Raw genomic sequence first — 25101 nt, 5'->3', positions numbered from 1 at the left:
ACAAGGGTTAAGATGGCCAGGTGACCCATTTAACGCCACAGGCTGCACCTGGCTGAGGAGCCAGGGAGCAGGGAAGTCACTGAGAACAGGCTCAGGCGGGGTCTATAAAGCCAAGTGGCTGGCAACAGAAAGGGGCTGCTGCTGGGAAAGGGCAGTCATTGCCTGGAAAGAGGGAGAAGTGTTTGGAGGCTGCAGAGGTGGGCAGGCTGCAGTCATTCCCTGGGAAGAGACAGAGAGAGTCAGAGCGATGGTGTGCAAACTGCGTCTGCCTCGAAAGCTAATTCTCAGAGTGACCAGGAGGCATCAGTGCTGGAACTGGTGGGGCCAGCGTTCCCATTTTTTTAACATGGGCATAGTTTGGTGGATGGGGACATCCTCCCCACCAAGCTGCAAGCCTCAGGCTGGCGCAATGTGCAGGGCTGCACTTTGCCGCAAGGGACCTGATTACGGTGCTGGATGGAAGGGCAGAAGAAGGATGGCCTGCTTGCCTGGTTCCCGGTGAGCTATGTGCAGCTACTGGAGGTAGGAGAATGGTTGCATGCCTGGGTGGGGCGGGGCGGGACGTGGGCGGGGGGACCGCATGGGGAGAGAGTGAAGGGGGCTAGGGCCACAAGAAAATGCAGGGTTAGGGGAGAAGGGGTCACAGGACTGTTAGGGGAGAAGGGGGCTGCTTCTTCCTTCCCTGCTGCTGGAGTCCCAGCACTGCTGCCTGCTTTGCAGACTGTCTGCTGAGACGAGTCAGGGGGTGGAGACAGAAGCAACGTGTGGGGAGATCACATGCCCCTCCCCCCAACCTTTCAACTGTGTCCTGCACTAGCCACAGTTATGTCTCACCTGCCCCCCACCCCCGCCCCAAACATTCTGGTGCCCTTGCTAGGAGGAGGTGCTGGAGCAGCGGTGAGAGTGGGATGCACTCCACGACAGATGCATACAACATAAACATATCGCATGCTTCTCCAATTTATAACATCACCTCCACAGACATACATCCACAATAAGATACATAATGCAATATCAATGATGTGAACTGAAGGAAAATGTGATAAATTACATAGACATGATATAAATGCATCACTCTATTGATCACATTGTCTTCAATTTGCTCATTAATCCACTATCCCAGGATTAATTCTAATATTCTAAACCCATGAAGAACTTCAGAAAGTACCACTTAATCTTTCTCCACCCATCAAATGAGAAATTTCACTGAAAAAATTACATATCTTTACATTCTTCTGAAGAAAACTATTGATTAATAAAAAAACTTTAAAAAATAAACACCCTTTGATATATTCTGCTCATTTGAAACAGCTGTGTTAAAACTATTCTTGAGAGCCTGAGGCTGATGATTAAGATTGCTTCTCTTCTGTTAAACAGAAATCAATACTCCATGGACATTATTTATCCTAAAATAGAAATTCCTGGATTCAAAATCTCATGAGTGTCCTTCCAAGTTTAATGTCAGTCTGGTTCTTCAAATATCTTTTCTAGTCAAGTTTCTAGAGCTGAACTCAAAAATGTATATACACATATATGTTGTAGCATATCTGTGTTTTCCCATTAATTTACATTTATTGCAAAACAGATATGTCAAAAAAAGCTAAGCTAAGCAATTAAGTCTTCTTAGTGATAAGAATAAATAGCAAAACACAAGGCTGTGTCTTGGGGAAGCACTATGTGGCTCTTCTGCACATTGGCTGTATGTCAGTGCATAGGTTTCCAGAAGAAGCTTTTACATCTTGCTTACATCACAAAGACATTCAGTTACACAAGGAGGCTTTAGCAGAGTGTCAAAAAGGATTTGAGAGGGGATGCTTGGCTGACATAATCAAAAACAAAAACTGTTGCAGCTATATTTTGTTTTATATTATTTCAGATAGGAGTTGATTAATCAATGATATGCTATTCAAGCCCCCACTCTTGCACCTCATATGTGACATGGATGAACTGCTTACACCTCATGTCCTCTTTCTGAGACATAGGCCTGGTCTACACTATGCATTTATACCAATTTTAGCAGCATTAAACCGATTTAACGCTGCACTCGTCCACACAACGAAGCCCTTTATATCGATATAAAGGGCTCTTTAAACTGGTTTCTGTACTCCTCCCCGATGAGAGGAGTAGCGCTGAAATCGGTATTACCATATCGGATTAGGGTTAGTGTGGCCGCAAATCGACGGTATTGGCCTCTAGGCGGTATCCCACAGTGCACCACTGTGACCGCTCTGGAAAGCAATCTGAACTCGGATGCACTGGCCAGGTAGACAGGAAAAGCCCAGCGAACTTTTGAATTTCATTTCCTTTTTGCCCAGCTCTGTGTGGAGCTCTGATCAGCACGGGTGGCGATGCAGCCCCAAATCCAAAAAGAGCTCCAGCATGGGCCGTACAGGAGATACTGGATCTGATCGCTGTATGGGGAGACAAATCTGTTCTATCAGAGCTCTGTTACAGAAGACGAAATGCCAAAGCATTTGAAAAAAATCTCCAGGCTATGATACAGAGTCCACAGGACAGTGCTGTGTGACAAGCGTAATGGAAAGCCAAAGAATCAAATGGACGCTCATGGAGGAAGGGAGGGGGACTGAGGACTCCAGCTATCCCACAGTCCCTGCAGTCTCCGAAAAGCATTTGCATTCTTGGCTGAGCTCTCAACGCCTGTAGGGTCAAACACATTGTCCAGGGTGGTTCAGGGTATATCTCGTCAATTTACTCCCCCTTCCCCTGCCTCGTGAAAGAAAAGGGAAAAAAATCGTTTCTTGACTTTTTTCAATGTCACCGTATGTCTACTACTGCTTGCTGCTGGTAGACACAGTGCTGGGGCACTGAACAGCAGCATCCTCTCCCCTCCCTTCCCCGGTGGCAGACGGTACAGTGTAGTAGGACTGGTAGCCATCCTCGTCATCAGCCCGTGAGTGCTCCTGGCTGGCCTCAGGTGAGGTCAGTTGGGGGCGCCTGGGTAAAAATAGGAATGACTCCTGGTTATTCCCGGCAGATGGTACAGAATGGCTGGTAACCGTCCTCATCATAGCAACTGGGGGCTGAACTTCATCAGCCCCCCCCACTTTCGTGTCTAAAGAAAAGATTCTGTACTGCCTGGACTATCATAGCAGAGAGAGATGCCGGGCTCATCTCCCCCCCACCGTTTAATGTCCTGCCTGGACTATCATAGCAGCTGGAGGCCTGCCTCCCCTCATTTTATCTCACTAAAAAGTCAGTGTTTCTTATTCCTGCATTCTTTATTACTTCATCACACAAATGGGGGGACCCTGCAACCGTAGCCAAGAAGGGCTGGGGGAGGAGGGAAGCAACGGGTGGAGTTGTTGCAGGGGCACCCCCTAGAATGGCATGCGGCTCATCATTTCTGTGGGATCTGACACGGAGCAGCTGTGCTCTCTGGTTCTCTGATACACTGGTTCTCTAGTACACCTGCCTCATATTCTAGGCAGGACTGACTCTATTTTTAGATACAACATAAAGGAGGAATGACCCAGGGGGTCATTCTCATTTTTGTCTTTGCGCCCCCGGCCGACCTCAGCGAAAATCAGCCAGGAGCCCCCATGACAGCAGCAGACAGTACAGAAAGACTGATAACCGTCATCTCATTGACAATTTACAATGGCATGGCAGACGGTACAGAACGACTGGTAACCATCTGTGCTACCTTGCAAAGGCAAATGAATGCTGCTGTGTAGCACTGCAGTACCGCCTCTGTCAGCAGCATCCAGTACACATACAGTGACTGTGACAAAAGGCAAAATGGGTTCCATGGTTGCCATGCTATGGCATCTGCCAGTGCAGTCCAGGGAAAAAGGGTATGAAATGATTGTCTGCTGTTGCTTTCACGGAGGAAGGAATGAGTGACGACATTCACCAATAATCACCCACGACACTGTTTTTGCACCATCATGCACTGGGATCTCAACCCAGAATTCCAATGGGCGGGGGTGACTGCAGGAACTATGGGATAGCTACGGGATAGCTACCCACAGTGCAACGCTCCAGAAATTGACGCAAGCCTCGGTACATGGACGCACACCACCGAATTATTGTGTTTGTGTGGCTGCGTGCCCTCGACTTTATACAATCTGTTTTACAAAACCGTTTTTTGTATAATCGGAATAATCCTGTAGTGTAGACGTACCCATAGACTTGGATGAAATGTCTTGCTTTTCTACCTTTACCCTATCTATAGGAGTCATTGTTCTGAGCTTCAGTACTATGTTGATTGACACTAAAACCTGAGATTAGATAGATTCTGTAAATGCACTCTCAGTTTGTGGTTATGCATGGGTAGTCTGGAGACAATTTCTATATATGGACACGGTATTGGGTGAGGGGCAGGGAGACATGACCCCATGCTAGTTGCAAAGGAATATAGCCAATTACTGCCTTGATTATCACAGTTATAGAATTGGCAGTCCTTGATTTTCTGCCGCGGGAAACACTGGAATTAAAACTGTTCAGTAGAGTTTTGGAACTGGTGTGTGGTTAGTCATTTCAATCTCTAACCTCCTTAGCCTTCTAAGTTCAAGTAAGTTCACGTTCAAAAACACACAGCTAAACGTTAAAATAATAGCTGGCAATTTCAATTTCTAAGGATTGTTTCCTGTTTATTTTTCCTATCATGTAGCAGAACTATCACATACATAGAACACAAATGGCCTACAGAGAACACACGTTGTTTCTTTACATTCAGACATGCTAACACACAATGGACTCCTGGATCAACTTACTAAAAAGAGCAACAAATGTGAAGTCAAGAAAATATAATTTTCTGAGCTATTAATGAGCATGTACAAGGAACTAAACTTTCTTTGTTCAAGGAAGTAGGAATCAAAACACTGCCAGACTACTGTGGTATTTTGGGCATTATCCAAAACAACAAAGTTGCCAGTGAGAAAATGAAAAATGATATGTTTTCGCAGGAGAGTGTGTATATTTTACTCTATCTTTGTATACTGCAATCAAAAGACAAAATCCTGAAGTCTTTACTCAGGATAAATTCTCATTGAAATGGGAGTTTTGCCTGAGTAAGGACTGAGTTTACAAAATGAAAGCCAGATTACCTCTCACATGGGACAAGGCAAGAGAGACTGAAAAATCAGTAAGATTACTTTATGGAGTATTGGTATACTCTCCTTCCTTGGAAGAAGTGATCGGGGGCTTGTGGCTGGATACAAGACAAGTCCTTCAAAACTCACTCATCTAGGGTGTCAACTGGAAATGCATTATCAGAATGGAATCCATCCTACATGCGTGGCTTTCCTTGGGTGTATGTCTTACTGCAACAAGAAGTGTGATTGCAGCTTGGGTAGACACACCTGCACTAGATATAGTCTAGTTAGTTTTCAGAGTAGCAGCCGTGTTAGTCTGTATCCGCAAAAAGAACAGGAGTACTTGTGGCACCTTAGAGACTAACAAATTTATTTGAGCATAAGCTTTCATGGGCTAAAACCCATTTCACTGGATGCATGCAGTGGAAAATACAGTAGGAAGATAGATCTACACAGAGAACATGAAAAAATGGGTGTTACCATACACACTCTAACGAAAGTGATCAGTTAAGGTGAGCTATTACTAGCAGGAGAGAAAAAAACTTTTTGTAGCGGTAATCAAAATGGTCCATTTGCAGCAGTTGACAAGAAGGTGTGAGGAACAGCGTGTGTATGTGGAGGGGGATTAAAAATGGGGAAATAGTTTTACTTTGTATAATGACCCATCCACTCCCAGTCTTTATTCAAGCCTAATTTAATGGTGTCCATTTTGCAAATTAATTCCAATTCAGCAGTTTCTCGTTGGAGTCTGTTTTTGAAGTTTTTTTTAATAGCAGTGTAGATGTGGCATGTAAGCTGTACAAGCTGCCTGGATCCCTGTGTACATATTTGCATTGCTATCCGATGCCGTCACATCCTCACTGTTATTTGTCACTGCACTAGCTAGATTAAAGCTAGCATGGTTATATCTACCCCGGTTGCAACTGAATCTCCGACTGGAGCAGACATACCCTGTGTGTTGCTGTGCTTTCCTCCCATCCCGGTATGATGCTTGCTTCCATTGGTCAATCCCCTCGGCAGCTACTGAACAGAATCTATAAAGCAGACTTGGCCCTAGTTATTAGCCTTCCACGCACATGAGGGGTCTCAAATGCAAAAACAGATGTATACACAGATAATGTATGTGTATGGCATTTATGCTGATGCCCTACAAATTGTGCCCTTAGTGAAGAACAAGTAATAAGAACACATGAGCTTTCAAAAACAAATATTCTGATCATAAAAATTAGGTAATTAAAAGAAAAACCCAAGATCTCTCTCTGCCTCTCTCTGAATTGTCTTTAAACAGAATGTTGTTCAAAGTTTTTGATGAGCCACCAGAGAGTGTTCAAGGGTAGCAGGGTATCATACAACAAAAATATGCTAATATGGCAAAATCTCTAAATCCACAGGATAACTCACTTTTCATTCATATTTGGACTCTGCCATCTCTCTCCCTCAACCCTTATTCCAAGGCAGCAATGGAGTATATGGTTTTTCCTGATAGGGATGGGTGACAGATTAAAAAGAAATTTGTGCTTCATCAAACAGAACTCAGTTTCTGAGATGAATTATTTAAATGTTGTGTCAAGAGAACTCCAATATCACCTTGTCACAATGCTATCAGAGCTTGTTTTCCTCCAGAGCTGGTAAACATAGGCAGGACATACAGGAAAGGGGAACAACTAATATAGCCTGAATATTTGAGATTTGTTTGTTTGTTGACTATAGTGCGGCCAGCTCTGCCATCTAATTGAGAAGATTACATTTACATAGGGTAAAATTTAAAAAAGTGCCTGAGTCAAAAGATCCTATAGGTAAACATTTTAAAAGTATCTAATTGATTCAGGAGCCCAAATCTCATTTTCTAAAGTACCTAAGCATGTGCAGATCTCCAGTTTGCAAGTTCACGTGGCTTTTGGGGTACACAGATGTGGGTATTCCTTTGGCATGACTTTATTTTGCCACCATGAGAATATTATTTGTGCTAATTATTCTAAATCAGAAAAAGAGGTTGAATCCTTTTTATATTCATTTCCATGCAGCTAACTACTACACAGTTAATAGAATTTATGTATAACACAAGTTTTTCAAAATAACATTTCTACCCATTATCCTTCAAAGTGAAGTCAGACTTTACTCTTATTTGGTCAGTAATGTCTAGAAATACATTCCTGGCATTTTTCCACATAAATAGCTGGCCAGCATTGCATGTAGTCAACAATCCATTCCGTGATCGCTCAGTTGCAGCCAGATATTCTTTGGGTTGTTACATTGTGCAGCACAGCTGTTTCCTTCAGTCTGTGAGCTTGAGAACCTGGGAGAAAGCTGAACTGTCTGTGTGTGTGCGTACAGCATCCCAAATAAAGCATCTCCTTTGTCTTCACTACAACAGAGTCCTGGCTCTTCTATCAGGAAGAGCACTACATCATGTTTAAATATGAATAGCATGTTAAATCTTAACTTTCTTCTGAGAATGAAAAATTAATCATCCAGTGACATCATTTACTGAATGCTTATAATGAACAGAAAGCATTAACCATCAGCATTAGAAATAACTCAAACATTACTCTCCTTAAAAGAGTTTATGTTTGCTCACAAAGAATAATACAGTCTTAACAAAATGTTCCTACATTTCGTAGCAAGGGGAATGTAAAATTTTATCAGCACTGGCTTCTAATGTGACATTATACAGCCACATAGAATACACACACACACAGTAATCAAGTATCAGAGGGTAAGCCGTGTTAGTCTGGGTCTGTAAAAGCAGCAAAGAATCCTGTGGCACCTTATAGACTAACAGACGTTTTGGAGCATGAGCTTTCGTGGGTGAATACCCACATGCATCTGAGGAAGTGGGTATTCACCCACGAAAGCTCATGCTCCAAAACGTCTGTTAGTCTATAAGGTGCCACAGGATTCTTTGCTGCTTTTACACAGTAATCAGTCATCTTGTAAAATGTTGTCAAGTAAAATAGTGACATTTTAGATAACAAAGTCACACACTAAACGAAAGAGGAGAGACAAATAGCTAATTGGATCGGAAAGCCACCACTTTCACTAACTCACTGGAGAATCTGAAATCCTACCTTAATCAGATGTTCTCCATTTTGTTGTTTTTAACTTTCTGGAGGTGTCTGGCAGAGATTCCATAGTCAGAGTTGCAACTACGGTGGGCTTAAAGTAGGGCATAAATTCCTGTTTTTCTGTTAAATGTAGGTTGCCAATTGCTCTGACATTTTAGAGGCTGTTAATCTTTATGCTCTTTGAATTGTCTATGTAGTGTTTGTTTGGTTTCTCATCATAAATTTTTAATAATTAAGCCATTGGATTTGGGTGACATTTTTCCTTGGCATTGTTGACCGTTTTCATTATTGACCGATATCCCCCTGAACTTTGACCTACTTAGTCTATCTCTCCCTTATCTAATGCCTGCCCCAAATTAAGCATTAAAAAAAACCAACCTTAACTGCTTCATAATGAAATTTCTGTGTTTTATAATAATAGCCAAGTGGTCATATGGAACAAAGGATCTCAAACCGGAGCAGTGAAGTGCTTAGATTTTCTCTGTAAATCCTGTGTATTTTACAGAGATTGCTGGTTTTTCACAGGTTAGAAAACAGTTACTTGTCTTCACCAATGTGCGGGATTCTAACATTTCTTATGTTCCGCAGTTATGTCTGAAGAGTTAGAGAACAGATTTCATTGTGCTTATAAAAACTCTCACTGGAACACGCCTCCCGACTGTTGGATGTAGGGAGCTTTATGTGCTCTCTTTCCCTCAAGGAGACATGGATTTACATCTAGATTTGGATGCAAGTGCAATAAACTTGGTTGTTTCAACTGAGCATTGAGTAGGCATTTGATCACGTGATCAGACCACTGCACAGCTTAAAAAATCTGTAAGACTCTGCTCAGGAGAGCAATAATGGTGAATGAGCATGGGTGTTTCAAATCAGGATTTTGGTCCACAGGTAAGAGAATTATATCCATACTACTATATGCCTAACTCTAGCTAGTGAAAGCAGCTACCCCAATTTCATGGACAGAGAAATTCACTTCCAAGATATCATGCTTCAGCAGATAGGCACCATATAAATAAAACTATTATTATTATTATAACATCAAAATACTTGCACAAGTGGGAAAACAGATACTGTAAAAAACTGATGCTCTGCACCTTCACATTACATTTGCTCTCCTCATGCTAAATCAATTACTCAAAATGTGTTGATGTGGAATAAATATTTGATTGTGAATAAGCAACAGTTTAATGTCAATCTGTATCCGATAAGTTGGCCAAATATAACACAAACGAACAAACAAACAAAGCACTCCACAATTCAGGCAATCTGTACAAATGTATTCAGTGTGTTGAATCCATTTAATACTTCGCTGGCATTTAAATAACACTGTCAAAAGCACTTTGTGAGCAAAACTAAACTTGCAGAACTACTTATTTTTAATGAATGATGCTACATGTATTTGAGTGCTGTTTTGAGTGCTTTACAATATTTGATGAAGCAAACTTTCCAAGACAGAAAAAATGTGAGTTGACTGATCAAGTCAGAGAGTAGACCCAAATTCTGCAGAGAATCTAAGACAGCTGGGCTTTACCTCTTGCAGTGTTTGGAATACGTTAGTGATGCAGTAAGGATCCTTTCAAGTATATATGTCAGTTAGAAAGGATTTTTTGAATGGATAAACATACAGGGGAAGGGTAGCAGATGTGTTCATCCAAGCAACTCAAAATATCCAAGAGTGCAGTTATTTCACAGTCCGTAAAGTAATGATTCAGAGGCTACACTCAAGGGTTTTTTATTCCCTTAATATAATCAACAAAGCTAGACAAATATGATCCAGTCTTCCTCTTTATACTGAATACAAATATTATTCCTTAAAGAAGTGAGACCTGGACATGCATGACAAAAGATTCCCATCTAATGGAGTAGCTGATCGCTCTTATAACTTTTCCAGTGATCTAGTGCTGCTCAGCAGAGGTAGGAATCTGCTACATACAGGTTTAGTTGGATGTGAGGAAATATCCACTTACTGTTGGTTGCATAACGTATGGCGGATGAGGCATCCACGAAGTACTCTGGACCTGCATATCAAACAACTTTTATTAGCACATAACAGTTTTAAACAGAGATTTCTTTTCTCAGTGAATTCAGTTGCAAGCATCCTTTTCACTTGTTACAATAACAACTATTAGTGAGCTAATTTCAGGAAGAACTTATAGGGAGACAAAATTCATTTATGTCTTGTAATCTTATTGGCATAGAAACGTTCAGATCCCATTCAGTAATGTTTCCGCTATTTTCAGAAGTCTGCAAGACCACACACTGTCTATGCTGCCCTGTTTTATCCAATGAAATGTGTTATCCAACAGATGGTACAGTAGGCTGAAACTTCAAGTAAAATTTTCAAAAGCTCTTTAGTGCCATCATGTTTAAGTCTCCATTTCAAAAGTGACTTATATACCTCAGAAAGTAATTTTGAAAGTCTCATTCAAAGCTTGGGAAAAGGGGCTGCTAGGCCATTTAAGAGATTTTGAAAATTTTAACCTTTGTGCTGCCATTTGGAAGTTCTCTCTGTGAAAAATTTTACATACACTTCAAGCTTAAGAATTCCGAGTTGTGGAGTAGAGTGAGATTTAATTAATTTTACTTCTGGAGATCCCTTCCTATACAAACTAAAATAATTTTGGTATCTCAGCGTAGTGGTAGTATACTGCAGACATTTTCTTCATATTAAAAAAAACCTAACAACAACAACAACAACAAAACCCCTAAATGTAGTTTTGAAAGTCTGGTGGAATTTTCTGAAGCAGGCACCAGGACTGGAAGAGCAGTGAGGCTACAGCTTGGAACTGACTGGTATAGGAAAGAGCACATAACACTTGCACTGTACCTGGTTAAAGTAAGTGCCAGAAGTTTCCCATTTTCATGACCACTAAATTCAACCATAAATACTTACAGAAAACAACCCCAAATAACAATGAAAATTATCCATCTTGGTAAGTTTTAGGGATACGTTTTGTGCATGGTTTCAGCTCTGATGGCCTGACAGAAGTGTTCCTCACTATAATGTGGGAAAAACTCAGTACTTCTGCTCCTCAGATCAGTAATGACTAGCTACATGTTGGAGGTGTTCCACTAAAAAAAAATCGCTTGCAAATAAATCTATGCAGCAATGCTTTGACATCACCTCAGAAAAGCCACAACAAGGATTTCACAATGGAAACTTGATATAGAAAAAGGAGGCCTGGACAGTAAAACTATTTTGGGGAGACTGGGAGGAGTTGGTGAGAACAGAAACTCCAAAATACACAATGGGTGGGAGCCTGAAGACAGCTATAAAAACTGTGTTCCCCCAATGTCTTGCTTTGCAGGGTGCTACTCAAGAGGAATGTGTGTTGTTAATGGAGGTCACTGAGGCAAGTACAGCTGAAAGCAAAGGTCAAAACATGAAGACGACAAACTAAATGACTAAAAAGGTGCATTCTCTAAAATGTGGCCAATGAAAAGAAGCCATAATGACCAAACATCTCATTAAGCATGACAAGCTTTTGCTAGTGTCAACTGGAAATGGAGCAAAATGCTGAGCTCTTGAAAAAGCGATTGAAATAGGACAAAAGCATGGTGGCGTTTATTACTTACTGTAAAGAATCCAGAAAATGCTTGATACCCTACACCAGGGGTTGGCAACCTCTGGCACGCAGCTCACCAAGGTAAGCACCCTGGAGGGCCAGGCCACTTGTTTACCTGCCGTGTCCGCAGGTTCGGCCGATTGCGGTTCTCAATGGCCATGGTTTGCTGCTCCAGGCCAATGGGGGCTACGGAAAGTGGCGTAGGCTGAGGGATGTGCTGGCCGCAGCTTCCCACCACCCCCATTGGCCTGGAGCGGCGAACTGCGGCCAGTGGGAGCCGCAATCGGTCGAACTTGCGGATGTGGCAGGTAAACAAACTGGCCTGGCCTGCCAGGGTGCTTACCCTGGCGAACCGCGTGCCAGAGGTTGCTGACCCCTGCCCTACACTAAGTGAAATTTGAGTGCTACTAAAAAAGCCTTGGTTTAAAGCATGAGTAAAGCGTGCAGGCACACACACAATTTTCTGCTGTATACGTTTTGCCTTTGTCCACATCCAAAACATAATCGTCGAGTGGGGGTACATACTGAGATGCATGCAAATCTGACATACCTGATATGTAGAGACAGGGGAAGCAGCAATGAATGGCGTGATAGATGTCTGTGGAATCATGCGGTTTGTTGCAATACTGTACGGTGAGGAATAAAATCTGCAAACAGAAGACAAAAGGAAGATTCTTGAGGCTCTTGATAGCCAGACTCCACTTAACTGATCCACTGCCACCACTGGGCAAAGACAATTATATTTTTTTCTCTCCAAAACAATAATAAAAAAGGATGATGTGGCTCTATGAATTTTGTTGGTTTTCTCCCTCTCCCTCAATTTCACTATCAAGATCATTTGCAGAAGACATCATTTTTTTCTTCTACACCTACAGAAAGCATTAAGAAGCACAGAACTTTGGAAAACTCTCCTTCAGGAATGGAGAAAGCAGCTATTTGAAATGCAAAGGTGGTTGATTTTACAGAGTACAATCTAGTCTAGGAAAACTTCTTGGACCATATCAAAGACACTGATATTGATCTAATTTACGCATACGGTAACTATTTTCTCTCAGATCTGAATAGTTCAGTGTTGACGATAATATATTCTATGCATATTCCTTCAGTTTGCTTATTACAGGATAGCTACAGTTACTGGACACACTGGTTAAGATTTTCGTATCAATCTAGAAGAGGATAATGCATCTCTTCCATTGAAATTATTCCCTAGTTGTATGCAGTATAGTTGTAGCGGTATCAGATTCAGGATATTAGAGAAACAAGATGGGTGAGGTGATATATTTTATTGGGCCAACATTTGTTAGTGAGAGAGAAGCTTTCCAGCCACACAGAGCTCTTCTTCCGACCTGGGAAAGGTACCCTTAGCATCACAGCTAAATGCAAGGTGGATTGCAGATTGCTCAGCATAAGTAATTAGCAGATATTCAAGGTAGAGTGGCTGGTTAACACCTCTGCAGTTATAGACAAAAAGAGAGGGGTTAGTGGGTTACACATTGTAATAAGTTGTTGTAAATAAGTCATAAATCCAGTGTCTCTGTTCAATACATGATTTTTGGTGTCTAGCAGAGTTATCAATTTAAGTTCCCAGTAGAGGTGATATGTGGGTGGGAGAGCCCCTGCAGATTCCTGTGAGCGCCGAGCTGCCCTTGCAGGGCTTGCTTAACTCAGCCTGCTGGCAGGGGAGCAAGCCAGAAATGTGCCAAGGATTGAGGGGCTCTGGCTTGCTCGTCCCCTGTCTCCGGCAGCCTGGCCCAGGCAGGGAACAGAGCAGGAGGGCCACCACTGCCTCCCCAACTGGCCTCTCTCGCAGACAGCCACTGCATTGCAGAGTCAGTGACCTTGAGCGCCCACCCTCAACTGGTGTGAGAAGTGGTTCTGTCCTGCCCTCTTTGCCCCCTACCCAGGGTCGCTGGGAAAGGGCTGGGAGCAGAGTCCCTCTGTTCAGCCTGAGTTAAGACACCCCTGCTAAAGTATCTGTGAGGATGCCAGAGCTCAGGGGAGACACTGTGGGTCTCCTTGGGCCAGGGCCAGCCACAGTCCTCGCCCAGAGGCGCATGCTCCCTGCTCCTATGCTCGCCCCCCCACCAGGAGCCGATGGGATTGGCTGCCCTGCCCTAGGGAGGTGGGGCTGGAAGGTTCCTCCCAGAGGCAATGCATGGGGTGGTCACATGCTCCCCCCTTTACATTGTGCTCCCCACTATCAGCAGGCACGAGTCATCTCTGACTTCCAGGCTTGTCTTTTGAAAGTGTTGTGCAGGTTTCCTTCAAGGATGAGAACTGATAGGTCAGACATAGAGTGATCGCTTTGTGAAAAGCATTCACCCACATGTGATGGGTTGTTTTTGTTTTTAACTACTTTTGTTAAGCAATCTGTTCTTCCTTGCATTTAGCTGGGATGCTCGGAGTATCTTTCCCAGACTTGAGGAGCTCTGTGTGGCTTGAAAGCTTGTCTCTCTCACCAACAGAAGTTGGTCCAATAAAAGATATTAACCTCACCCACCTTGCCTAGTCTCTAACTCCTCTAGATAGCTCTGGAAATCTCAACCTCTGATTTATTTTATCGTTTTTATTTCTACGTCGAGTACATCACTTGAGGCATGCACTGGGTATAAGTGGTGATAGGATTTTGCAGAGATGCTTTCTGCAGAGGGGTGAATTAAAATGTATTCTTCCCCTTCCTATGACATCTCCCCCACACTGAGGAAAGGAAATTAACAGTAGCCTTCCACAAGAGCCACGCAACAAAACAACATTATCTTTTTTTTTTCACACTAGCACACTGATTAACCATCGCTTTGACAAATCAGGATTTAATACTAATCAATCTATTTAATGTAGCAGATTCTGGATGAGGAGTAAAATAAATCACTGAGTCAGGAGAAACAGATAGGCTGGGAAAAGCAGGCTCCCTCCTTTGAACATTAGAAGAAAATGTCCAAAAAGAGCGGGGGAGAAGAGAAATGAAATTATTTGAAATAGTGAAAACGGATACGATTTTAAAATAGCAAGCGCAGCAGGCTGAACTCTGGAAAAAACATAGCAATACATTGCCATTTTTAAGAATCTCTATATTGCCTAAGAGTGCTGCCCAGACAGCTGTTTGTAAAATGTCTCCATATAACATTTTGCATGTATCCTATTTATGAGATAATGAAGGAGAAGACAGAAGGAGAAGCAGCATTTTTTGTTACACTGTTGTTCAGCAGGGACCGAACAGACGGTGTTATTTAAAACCAAAGAATTTTTTGAATACATTTACCTGTGACATTAGCACAATGCATATGTTTTCCCTAGTCCTGTTAGAATGCTCTGCTGACCACAAGTGATCTGTTCCCAGTGAATGGCTAATCAGATTTCACTTTGGCCATGCTATCTTTTAGCAAATGTACCGAGGCAAGCTGTAGACCATAAATGAAAAGGGCAGAATTTACAGGAAACTCCGCAGGGAACTGCACAATAGAAATATAAATAAACCTCACAAGTAAAGAGATACTGTAAAGAGGGAACCCTTTAGAGAAAACAATGCATTTTTGTTCTTACTGTTCTAATCCTGTCCATCAAACATGGAATGTTATTTCACTCTCTAGGAAGTTAAAATACTGCCACTCAAGGTAAGAGTTATCAGGTGGAAGACAGTTGAGGAGAGAAACCATGTCCTATTTGATCCCCTAATGCTGATTCCTTGCTTAAGCCAATAACTCTATAGACAGCTCACCATTTCATTTTCAGCTTAGAGCGGTAGCTATGTGACTATTATATAAGCTTTTGGAATACACACTTGGGTAATGTGAAAAATACATGCCTCTCAACTCCCTCACCAATGCCATTTGTCTGTCATGGTCTGGAATGCTATCAAACAGGTATCATTTTAAACAAATTATCCGGGCACTTAGAGACATTCCAGGGCACCACAGAAAAGAAAGGGAGAGAATTTTGACAGAACAAACAACTTAACAGGAAAAACAAGCCTACGGTTGTACTGTAATTTTAATGACATTGGGCCATACTCTGCAGTGGAAAGGGGTGGAAAAGCCTCATCCTTCTCAAGGAGAATTCCCTCAGTGAAGGAACTGAGCAAGTCTGCTGCAGAATGTCTTCCAAAACCCCCTCTGCAAGTCCAGGTGTAGACATTATGCTGGGGGCAGAAGCAGGAGCTGGAGGTCATGAGGGCACAGTGGACAATGGCAATGCTCAATGGCATTGCTGCCCAAAGGTAGTCTGGCTTGAGGTGCCATAGATTAGACAGTTCCCTGTTGCAGCAGCCCAGAACTGGGAGGTAATTTAAAGCCACCTTACACAGGGCCGGCTCCAGGCACCAGCATTCCAAGCTGGTGCTTGGGGCGGCAATCTGTAAGGGGTGGCAGTTCCTGTTGTTTTACACTCAAGCAGCGCACGGAATTGCCACTGCGGACAGCGGGGGCAGTCCCTGTGCCAGTAGGGCGGCACGCTCGTTTCCGCGGTGGCGGCAATTCGGCAGCAGCTTCTATGTTTAGCTGTCCGCGGCAGCTATAGCTAAACATAGAAGCTGCCGCCGAATTGCCGCCACTGCAGAAATGCGCCTGCCGCCCTAAGGGCACAGGGACTGCCCACGCCATCCGCAGAGGCAATTCGGTGCACTGCTTGGGGCGGCGAAAACAGTAGAGCCAGCCCTGACCTTAGACACGTCTTTCCTTGTGCTGTGAGTAGTGTGCTGCCTCTCTTAGAGGCACCTCACAAACATCCCACCAAAACTCCCTGACACCCATTCACTGATGGAGTCTGAACTTGTGTAACATACATGCTGTGGATCCCAAAGAAAGAGTACAAGTGAAATGTAAAGAGGAGCCTACTCTGATGCACGCATTGCTATACTCTCCTGACAGTTGCTTTTCTTGCTCTGCTTCTTTCTGTGGCCTCTTGGTTTTTGTGACACCACAAACTTCTTTAGACTTAACTTGAGGAGATGTGAGGTGACAATTACATGTTGGTGACTGTGAGAATGAATGAATGCATGCATCTAGTGGAATCTTGTCATAAACAGATAGCTAAGGGTTAATGTCTCTTTCACCTGGAAAGGAGTAACCTGAAACACCTGACCAGAGGACCAATCAGGAAACAAGACTTTTTCAAATCTGGGTGGAGGGAAGTTTGGGTGTGAGTTCTTTGTTCTTTGTCTTGTGTCTGTGCCCTCTCGGCTATGAGAGTGACTTTTCTATCTCCTGGCTTTCTAATCTTCTGTTTCCAAGTTGTAAGTACAAAGATAGGAAGACCATAGGTTTATATTGTTTTCTTTTGTATTTACATGTGTGTAGTTGCTGGAATGTTTAAATTGTATTCTTTTTGGATAAGGCTGGTTATTCATTTTTTCTTTTAAGCAAATGACCCTATAATTGTCACCTTAATACAGAGAGACCATTTTTATGTCCTTTTCTTTTTTTTTATATAAAGCTTTCTTTTTAAGACCTGTTGGAGTTTTTCTTTAGTGGGGACTCCAGGGAATTGAGTCTGCAGCTCACCAGGGAATTGGTGGGAGGAACAAGTCAGGGGGAAAATCTCTTTGTGTTAGATTTACTAAGCCTGACTTTGCATACCCTCTGGGTGAGGGGGAAAGAGACATTAACTCTCTTGGTACTTCTGTTTTCCAGGACTGGAAACAGGGAGGGTGGAATCCCTCTGTTTAGATTCACAGAGCTTGCTTCTGTATATCTCTCCAGGAACCCAGGGAGGGAACACCTGGAGGGGAAGAGGGGAAAGGGAAATAGTTTATTCCCCTTTGTTGTGAGACTCAAGGAATCTGAGTCTTGGGGTCCCCCAGGGAAGGTTTTGGGGAGACCACAGTGAGCTAGGCACTGTATAAATCCCTGGCTGGTGGCAGCTTTACCAGGTCCAAGCTGGTAACTAAGCTTGGAGGTTTTCATGCTAACACCCATATTTTGGACGCTAAGGTCCAGATCTGGGAAAAATGTTATAACAAATCTAGAAATCTTAGCTGCCAATGTATACACTGGAGGGGGGTGGGGGAGAGAACTGGCAGAAGAGACACCAGCTTTGACTCCTTTTTGGCCCTTCTAGACTCACCACTGAATTTGGTCCCCAAATTCACTGGCATTGGAAAGCCCAGTACTTTACCAGAATTGTAGATTTAGAGGTAATCGACCTATATGTTATGACTTATATATGTGCATTCTCAAAGACTGAGGCTTAGCCTCTCTTTCTGCAGGTGCAATCTGCACACACAAAATCATTTGCAGGTGCAAATCAAAATTACTTGCCCCTCTACCTGCAATCAAGTTGCCATAGGTGGACATATCTCCAACTCAAAAGCAACTGCAACAATGCAGGTACAAATTTTGCAGTTGCAAACTGCACCTGCAAAGTGGAGGCTGCTCTTTCATTAAAAAAAAATGGATCTTTTTTATGTGGATATTATGTGCACAGAGAAACACATTCACACCTTGTTACAGGTAAAAGTCTGCTCTGGGATACATTCACACAGCTCCCATTGCCATAAGAAAAGTTTATAAGGAGAGATTTATAAAACACTTTAACAGAACCGTGTTCACGATAACGGGATATCAGATATCTAGCACATAGGACAAGCAGTGCTCGAAGGAAAGCTTTTGTTGTCTAATAGTTCACATATTTCACTCCATCAAAAAGCAAGCTAGATTGGGAGATTTGACTCTTTGTAAGACACTGCCAAAAATGTCAATAGGTTACTATCCTATGGGAGAGTGTGCAACCTTTTGCATAGAACGTGCACAATGGCAAGACCTTATTTGCCCAGAAATAAACATCATTTGCTCATGCCTCATGTCCATAGGTAGTACTGAAAAAGTCAGATTCATGAATAGCATTCTGGGGCTAACATAATGTAAGAGTATTACCAAGCATTATCACAGCAGCAAGTTTCCATTGCAACAAGCCACAGAGTGAGCTGTCAGAGATGGAAAACACCTCTGAATATCGATTCCATTGCTCTGCAAATCCATAGTATAGTCCCCCAGCTATCAATATTAAACTGACACAGTATGCTGCAATCTTACACGCAAAACAGGACTAAAACCTCAGCAACATTTTAAATGAGTATGTTTACAATCCACATAGAAGACTTCTGTATTCTCTTGTACAAGTGCATTAAACAACTAATAGTAATATAATGAATTGTAACACTGATAAGGAAGCACTATGTACTTGCTCCCCGAAATAAAATCCAAGTGCCTTTATAAACGCAGTTCAAGAAAGCCTGATTACAAGATAGAAAAGGCAGAGAGAGATTGAGCGAGGAACAGAGCTTCTGCAGCACAGTGTGCCGTGACTGGTACTTCAGATGTTCATCTTGCATTGTTATTGTACACTAAGGGCCTGAGTCTCCACTCCATTACAACAGTTTTATGCTGGTGTAACTCCATTGATTTTAACGGCATTCCACTGGCATAAAAACAGTGTAATGGAATGGAGAATCAAGCCCTATAACTTAGTAGTCTCAAAAGAGAATGATCCATTACTTTGTTGGGGAAACAACTTTGTTTTGTTGTTGTTGAAAACTTCCCTTTTTTTTTTTTTTTACTTTTGCTATGGACTTTAAAAGAAAATATACAATCATACAGTAATAAAACTGACAGTACACAGTGATTGGACTGAATCCCATTTTTGTCATTAGGAGAACACACAGACCCTCAGTTAGAGTCTAGACTCACTCCTTTCCTTAAGGTTTGGCTCTGTTGAGACCTCAAGAACAATACCATAACATAAAGTTTAGCTCCTCCATGAGCTTTCCAGGGCCACCTCTGTCCTAGCTGCCTCTCTCTAGACAGCCACTTCCACCTTCCTCATATCCTGTGTGGAGTAAAGACTTGCTAACAGGTACAGTTAACCTTCTTAGAGGTTAGTTTTATCAGTAACTCAAATCTGATCCTAGGCTTCCTCCTTGAGATTGGCTGTCCCTAGGTTTTCCCTCCCCTGTCCTAATGATCCTGTTGCCTCTCCCTTGAAAGCCACTCCACCTCTGTTGTAAGCCAGGTGGAGTTAACAAGCCACACCTCTCAAATAAATTAGCTGGATTTTACCAGCTTTGTGCAGAGCTCCATGGGTCTCATGAATAGGCCTGCTCAATCTTCCTACAAGCACAAGTATAATGTCTTGCTTTTGCAAGTACTGGAGTATGTGCTCAACTTGATGTTCAGACTTTAGCTGCTCATCTCCCATTATTGCTAAAGAATTACACAAGAATACTCACTACCTGAAAAACTGTGCTAAAATACAATGCGTGATACAGTCCAAGATACCTGAACATATTGAATCATATTTGTTCACTTTGCCAGCCAAACATCAAGGTGCTCCCACACTTAAGCAGCACAAATCCCATTAGCTAGTTTTTGATTGCACTTACCCATGACAGCAATGCAACAAAATATATACCATCAAATATGCAAGTATGCATGAGAAAAATGATACAGAATTGCATCCATACGATGTACAGACACTAACAGATGAATTGTGGGGGAGTTAAAAGGAAATCATTGAATCAAGGAGTAGTGATGTTATTAAACTCTGGTGATGTTATTAATGGCAGGTGTAATCATGTGGTCAGATAGTTAATGATTGAAGTATGCAGGCACATTTCAAAAACTGCACCTTCAGAGTTCAAATCAGGGTTCTGACAAAGCTCCCTTTGGGGTCTTGGGTAAGTCACTTTATTGCTCTGCTTTATCATCTTCACCCCCAAAACGAAAATCTACCTCAGAGGGATGTCATTTGTAAAGTTGAGTGAAGTTGAAAAGTATTAATTATCATCGTTCATTTGTTTTCCAATACTTGGAATGTTTGTTTTTAAACATTTGAACTATGCTCTAAAAGATACTGAAAAAACAAACAAGAGTTTCGAATGTTTCATATCTTTTTCCCTTCATGCACAGGAGGTCCACGATGACAGTCGCTCAAGTGCTTGTATGAAATTTAGTGAGGTCTACCAAGACTCATCAATTTCCCACACTTTTAACTGATGGTCATGTAGAAAACAATTATTACAATCATCGTCCCTTTGGTTAAACAGCCACTGTGAAATATCTTAGACCCAAAACACATCCTATTTTAAAACCATCATCATCTGGCTGGAAATTATTAATGGCAGGTATAATCAGGTGGTCAGATAGTTAATGATTAAAGTATGCAGGCACATTTCAAAAATTGCACCCTCAATTATTTGTCTCAGGAAGTTGTGGGTGAAAAATGAAGGTCAGCATAGTTTGTAAGTCTAGCCTAAATCTCTTTTGCTCAAAAACTAATCTAAGGCTTTGTCTTCAGCCTTTTTGTTCAGGCAATGCTGTGACAGCCATCCAGCTAGCAGAAGGAACTCAGATTAAATAACAATCTTATTACACAAACCATGCTGGCATTCACAATAATTATTTTAACTAAAATAAAGTCAATAATGGGGAAAAAACAGTGTTTGCCAAATGGAGATGGAAACTATTAGGAAAAGAAACTTTTTGTTTAAGTAGATATTACACACAACAGAGAATAATAACAAAAATGAAAACTATAAAATGTACTTGACAGTGCACATTGACATAGCCATATAAAATGATTATTGGATGAATTTGCTTCTCAATGAGTTTCACTGCAGGAAGAGAAACTGGAAAGAGAGCCCCGCAAATAATTTAAAAAAGGAATTGAAAAACATATGTTACTTACCCATTCTGTATAGCAGCTGTTGGATCATAGGTCAAAGCCATGCCAGCCTGCACAAAGTTAGAGGAAAAAACAGATTGTTACTCTAGCTGTAGACAAAATGGCATTAAATATTCTTTTAGAATTCCATTTAACGTGCGTTCAGTTTTGATGTACATTGACTTAGGTCCACAAAACAAGCTAAAATTTCTCACAGTAGTTTGGAAAGTCTGGTTACCTTCCTTGACAGAGATTTCCCCAGCTTATTGGTTGGGTTAGTATTTTTGCTATCCTCTCCCTACAAACAAACTGTACTCTTAATTACACCAGTATAAATCAATAACTCCACTGTGATCAATGGACTTACTCCACATTTACACTGGTATAATTGAGGGCCAAGTTCTGCTACCTCCCAGTGAGGCAGGTAGTTCATAAATAGAGTCAGACCGGGTATGAAAGAGTTAAGCTTAGGAACAGCTACATTTTCTTTCAAAGATCACACCTATGACCAGATCACTCTATGATTTCTGTGTACTGTCAGCAGCAGTTGTAGATTGTTGTCTGGGACAAGTAACATTGAATCTCTGCAGTCAAGCAGAAAAGCACAATCAAAAAATGTGCTGATTACTTTATAAAATATCTTATGGAATGGCTGTCTAAAGAATTTGTTGAAGCGCTACAACACAGCCTTTCTGCTATCAGTCACTGGGACAAATCCAGACGGTAATTACTACAGGATCAGATGGTGACCTGTGTGGAATGAGCTGGCAATGTCAAAGCAGCTTCTAGCTAACAACTGTCCACATCACCATTAGCAAACATGTCAGAAAAGCCAGGAATAGAACAGAGATGGAGAATGAACTACGCCCCTCACTCATCCAGGTGGTATTTTTGTTCAGGGTTGAGGTAGACTGGCAGGACAGTTAGGGAAGCACAAGCTCCTCATTGTATTGTGCCACCACTTGAATCTCCAGAGCTGACAACCCACCACCTCTCATGACTGCTACATTCACTTGGATTTTTTCTTTAAACAGAGGAAATTTATTTTTAAAAAGTTTGTGTGTTTTAAAGTCCTGCCACGACATGTGAGGCTCTGACATGGGAGAGGGAGGACAAAGGAGGGAGGGTTCCTCAGGCTCAGCTGCCCAGCAGACCTTTTTAAAAAGGATTCCAGGGTGTGGAAGTTCTCTATGGAAAAGTGGGCATAAGCGTATGCTGTAATAAGTGTACTGCAGGTTCCACACTGTTGACAGGGCAAAGGGCATTGCCAGGTCTTATCTATCTAAATATTTACAAGTAACAACCACTGTTACTATCTGAGCACTTGCCCCATCCCAGATGGCTCTTCACAGGGATCAGGAAAGGGGGATGGTGCATAGGCTTAATGAGCCTGAGCCTGGTCCTGCGTCTGTAGAGGCAGGGGATGATCCATGCAGGACTGTGGTGACAACAGGGTACAGAATGGTTGGCTAGAGACTGTTTTCTGAAAGAGTAAGTTAACACAGCAGCAGCACCTCGGTCTACAATGTGACTGGCTGTGTTTTCAGAAACAAAAAAGCATTTATTTTAAAAGAAAACTTCGAATTCCGAGCATCATATTGTTCCGCTAACATGGCACTATGCAATCTGGAAAGAGTTTTTCTTCACTCACGATTATAATCAGTCCCTGATGTTGGGGCACGTTTTCGTTTTGTTTTGTTCATTGAAAACATCGCTGTTTCAATGAGATATATACAAGTTATGTGGAAGCTGTCCCAGGAGACTAAATCATGAATATGTGGCTAATATTTTTAAATAAGTGATGTTTATTTATTTTTTTCACTTGAATCACAGCAAAAAATGGCGGAAGAATAGTTCTTCAAACTTAATTTTAAAAAAACCCATAGTTTGGTTGAGTCCTAAAACTGAAAAATTCAGCATAAAAAATGGAAATAGCCTAGAAAATTGTGAGCATCCAAAATAGCAGCAACTATTAACAAACTTAACTTTAAGTACTACTACCAGCAAAAACTCTGTGTGTGTGTGTGTGTGCGCGCGCGCATACAAGTCCATCTGTCTGTCTGGAATATAAAATAAGCATTATTTGGAATCCCTAAATCTGTAAACGTAACAAAATATATGATGGTAGAGACATGACAGATGTTTCGTCATGTGTTCAGCATGATCCGCTTAACTCACTCATTGCTTCTCCATTCCTTTACACCATTCCATTCCTTTCTGCTTTCTCTGTGTATGGTATTGTTTGTAATAGTCACATTACCCGGCTCTGGAAAGTTTTCCCAGAACACTGCCAATAACACTTGTATACCAAATGTATTTTGCCTCTGATACATTTTAGAAACTTTTTTTTACAGTTATAAAATTTGTTATTAGTGCTACTTTTTAATATCCCACTACTAGTAAAGACAACTTAATTAGCATATACAAGCCCTGGGGAGGGACAGAAAAACTTAAGGGGGTTTCCATAAATCATGGTGTTTTGAAACTTTAATATTCTGTGCCACCCCTGCTCAAGCCTGCAAACAAATGCTATAAACCCTTGGAAAGGAGGGATCCCAAAGGGTAAGGCAGGGGTTGTTAGATTTGATGGTCATGACATATACAATCTTAAAACTATTTTTGGATCAGAAATTAATATTGTACCTCCAACACCCTGGATCAATGCAATTTGGAGATAAATTTCCAGTATGGGTGAAAAAAGGAGGAAATACATAAATGAATAAATATAAAGAAAAGCCTGTTTGCCAGTTTCTTGGAAGTTAGAGATGTTAACAACAGTTTCATTAGAGATTGATTGGCGAAAAGAGAGCACCTGAGTCAGGCAAAAGTTCAGTTATTATATAGTTACAGGTATTTTCCCCAGGGATATTTAAACACATTTTTATGGGTCAGATCTTCAGTTGGTGCAAACTGGCATAACTTTATGGATCACTCGATCTATCTATCTACCCACCCACACATGTACCCGCCCCACCACACACACACACACACACACACACACACACACACACACACACACACACACACACACACACACACACTCCCTTGCATATATGTTACCATCACATTCCCAGCTTTTATCTGTACTACAGATAAGGATTACTGTGAACATTATCTGCTTGAAAAGCAAAAACGTAAAAAGTCAGATTCTGATACCCTTACTCCAGACTGAAGAGTACAGGGCATACTTGTGCAGTAAGGGGATCAACATAGGACCTAAAAATTTTAATGGTGACCACTATACATTTTACTATTACATTTGCCATTAAATGAAAGCTTCATATTAGAGAGCCAGACAAGACAAATATGTGTCGCAGTGATATATTTTGCCTAGTAATATATACCTAACACAATATCTCTAACATTCTGCACCTCTGAATAGTTTCAAAGAGCTGCCATTTCAAACAGCTGCAAAACAGAGAATTGTTTACTTCTTTCCCAGCAAATTGTGTAATTCTTCCCTACAAAATTGCACTGGCCTGAGGCCCAAGAGAGCCAATATTCATCTTGCACCACTGACAGGTTTACAGTCTGAAGTTTCATGACTCATCAGGCCTAGAAACTGATGAGTAACTATAGCCTATGTGAAAACCATCCATTGTTTTCTCCATAATACAATAACCAGAATATTAAAAACACTAGATAAATTATATGAGGGATAGCATCAGCCTTCCATCCAGTGACGATGAACATTGCTGGAAGGATGTTCTTGAGAACAAAGAGATGAAAGCCACATAATTCATGCCTCAGTGTTTTCCAGTT

General features: G+C 41.7%; 1 protein-coding gene across 3 annotated transcripts in view; it reads right to left on the bottom strand.

The window, feature by feature from the left end:
• The window catches only part of RBMS3 (RNA binding motif single stranded interacting protein 3), a 580573-nt gene that overhangs the window by 74580 nt on the left and 480892 nt on the right, over window positions 1-25101 (bottom strand). For all 3 annotated transcript variants that reach the window (XM_030551002.1, XM_030551001.1, XM_030551000.1), the window contains 3 exons: window positions 21364-21410; window positions 12239-12335; window positions 10090-10140 (listed from right to left, as the gene is read on the bottom strand). In XM_030551002.1, the coding sequence (XP_030406862.1) occupies window positions 10090-10140; window positions 12239-12335; window positions 21364-21410 (195 nt within the window). The remainder of the gene's footprint in view (window positions 1-10089; window positions 10141-12238; window positions 12336-21363; window positions 21411-25101) is intronic.

This window comes from Gopherus evgoodei, chromosome 2, assembly GCF_007399415.2.
Source record: "Gopherus evgoodei ecotype Sinaloan lineage chromosome 2, rGopEvg1_v1.p, whole genome shotgun sequence".
NCBI classification, from domain to species: domain Eukaryota; kingdom Metazoa; phylum Chordata; order Testudines; family Testudinidae; genus Gopherus; species Gopherus evgoodei.
This window is presented reverse-complemented; position numbering and strand designations above follow the sequence as displayed.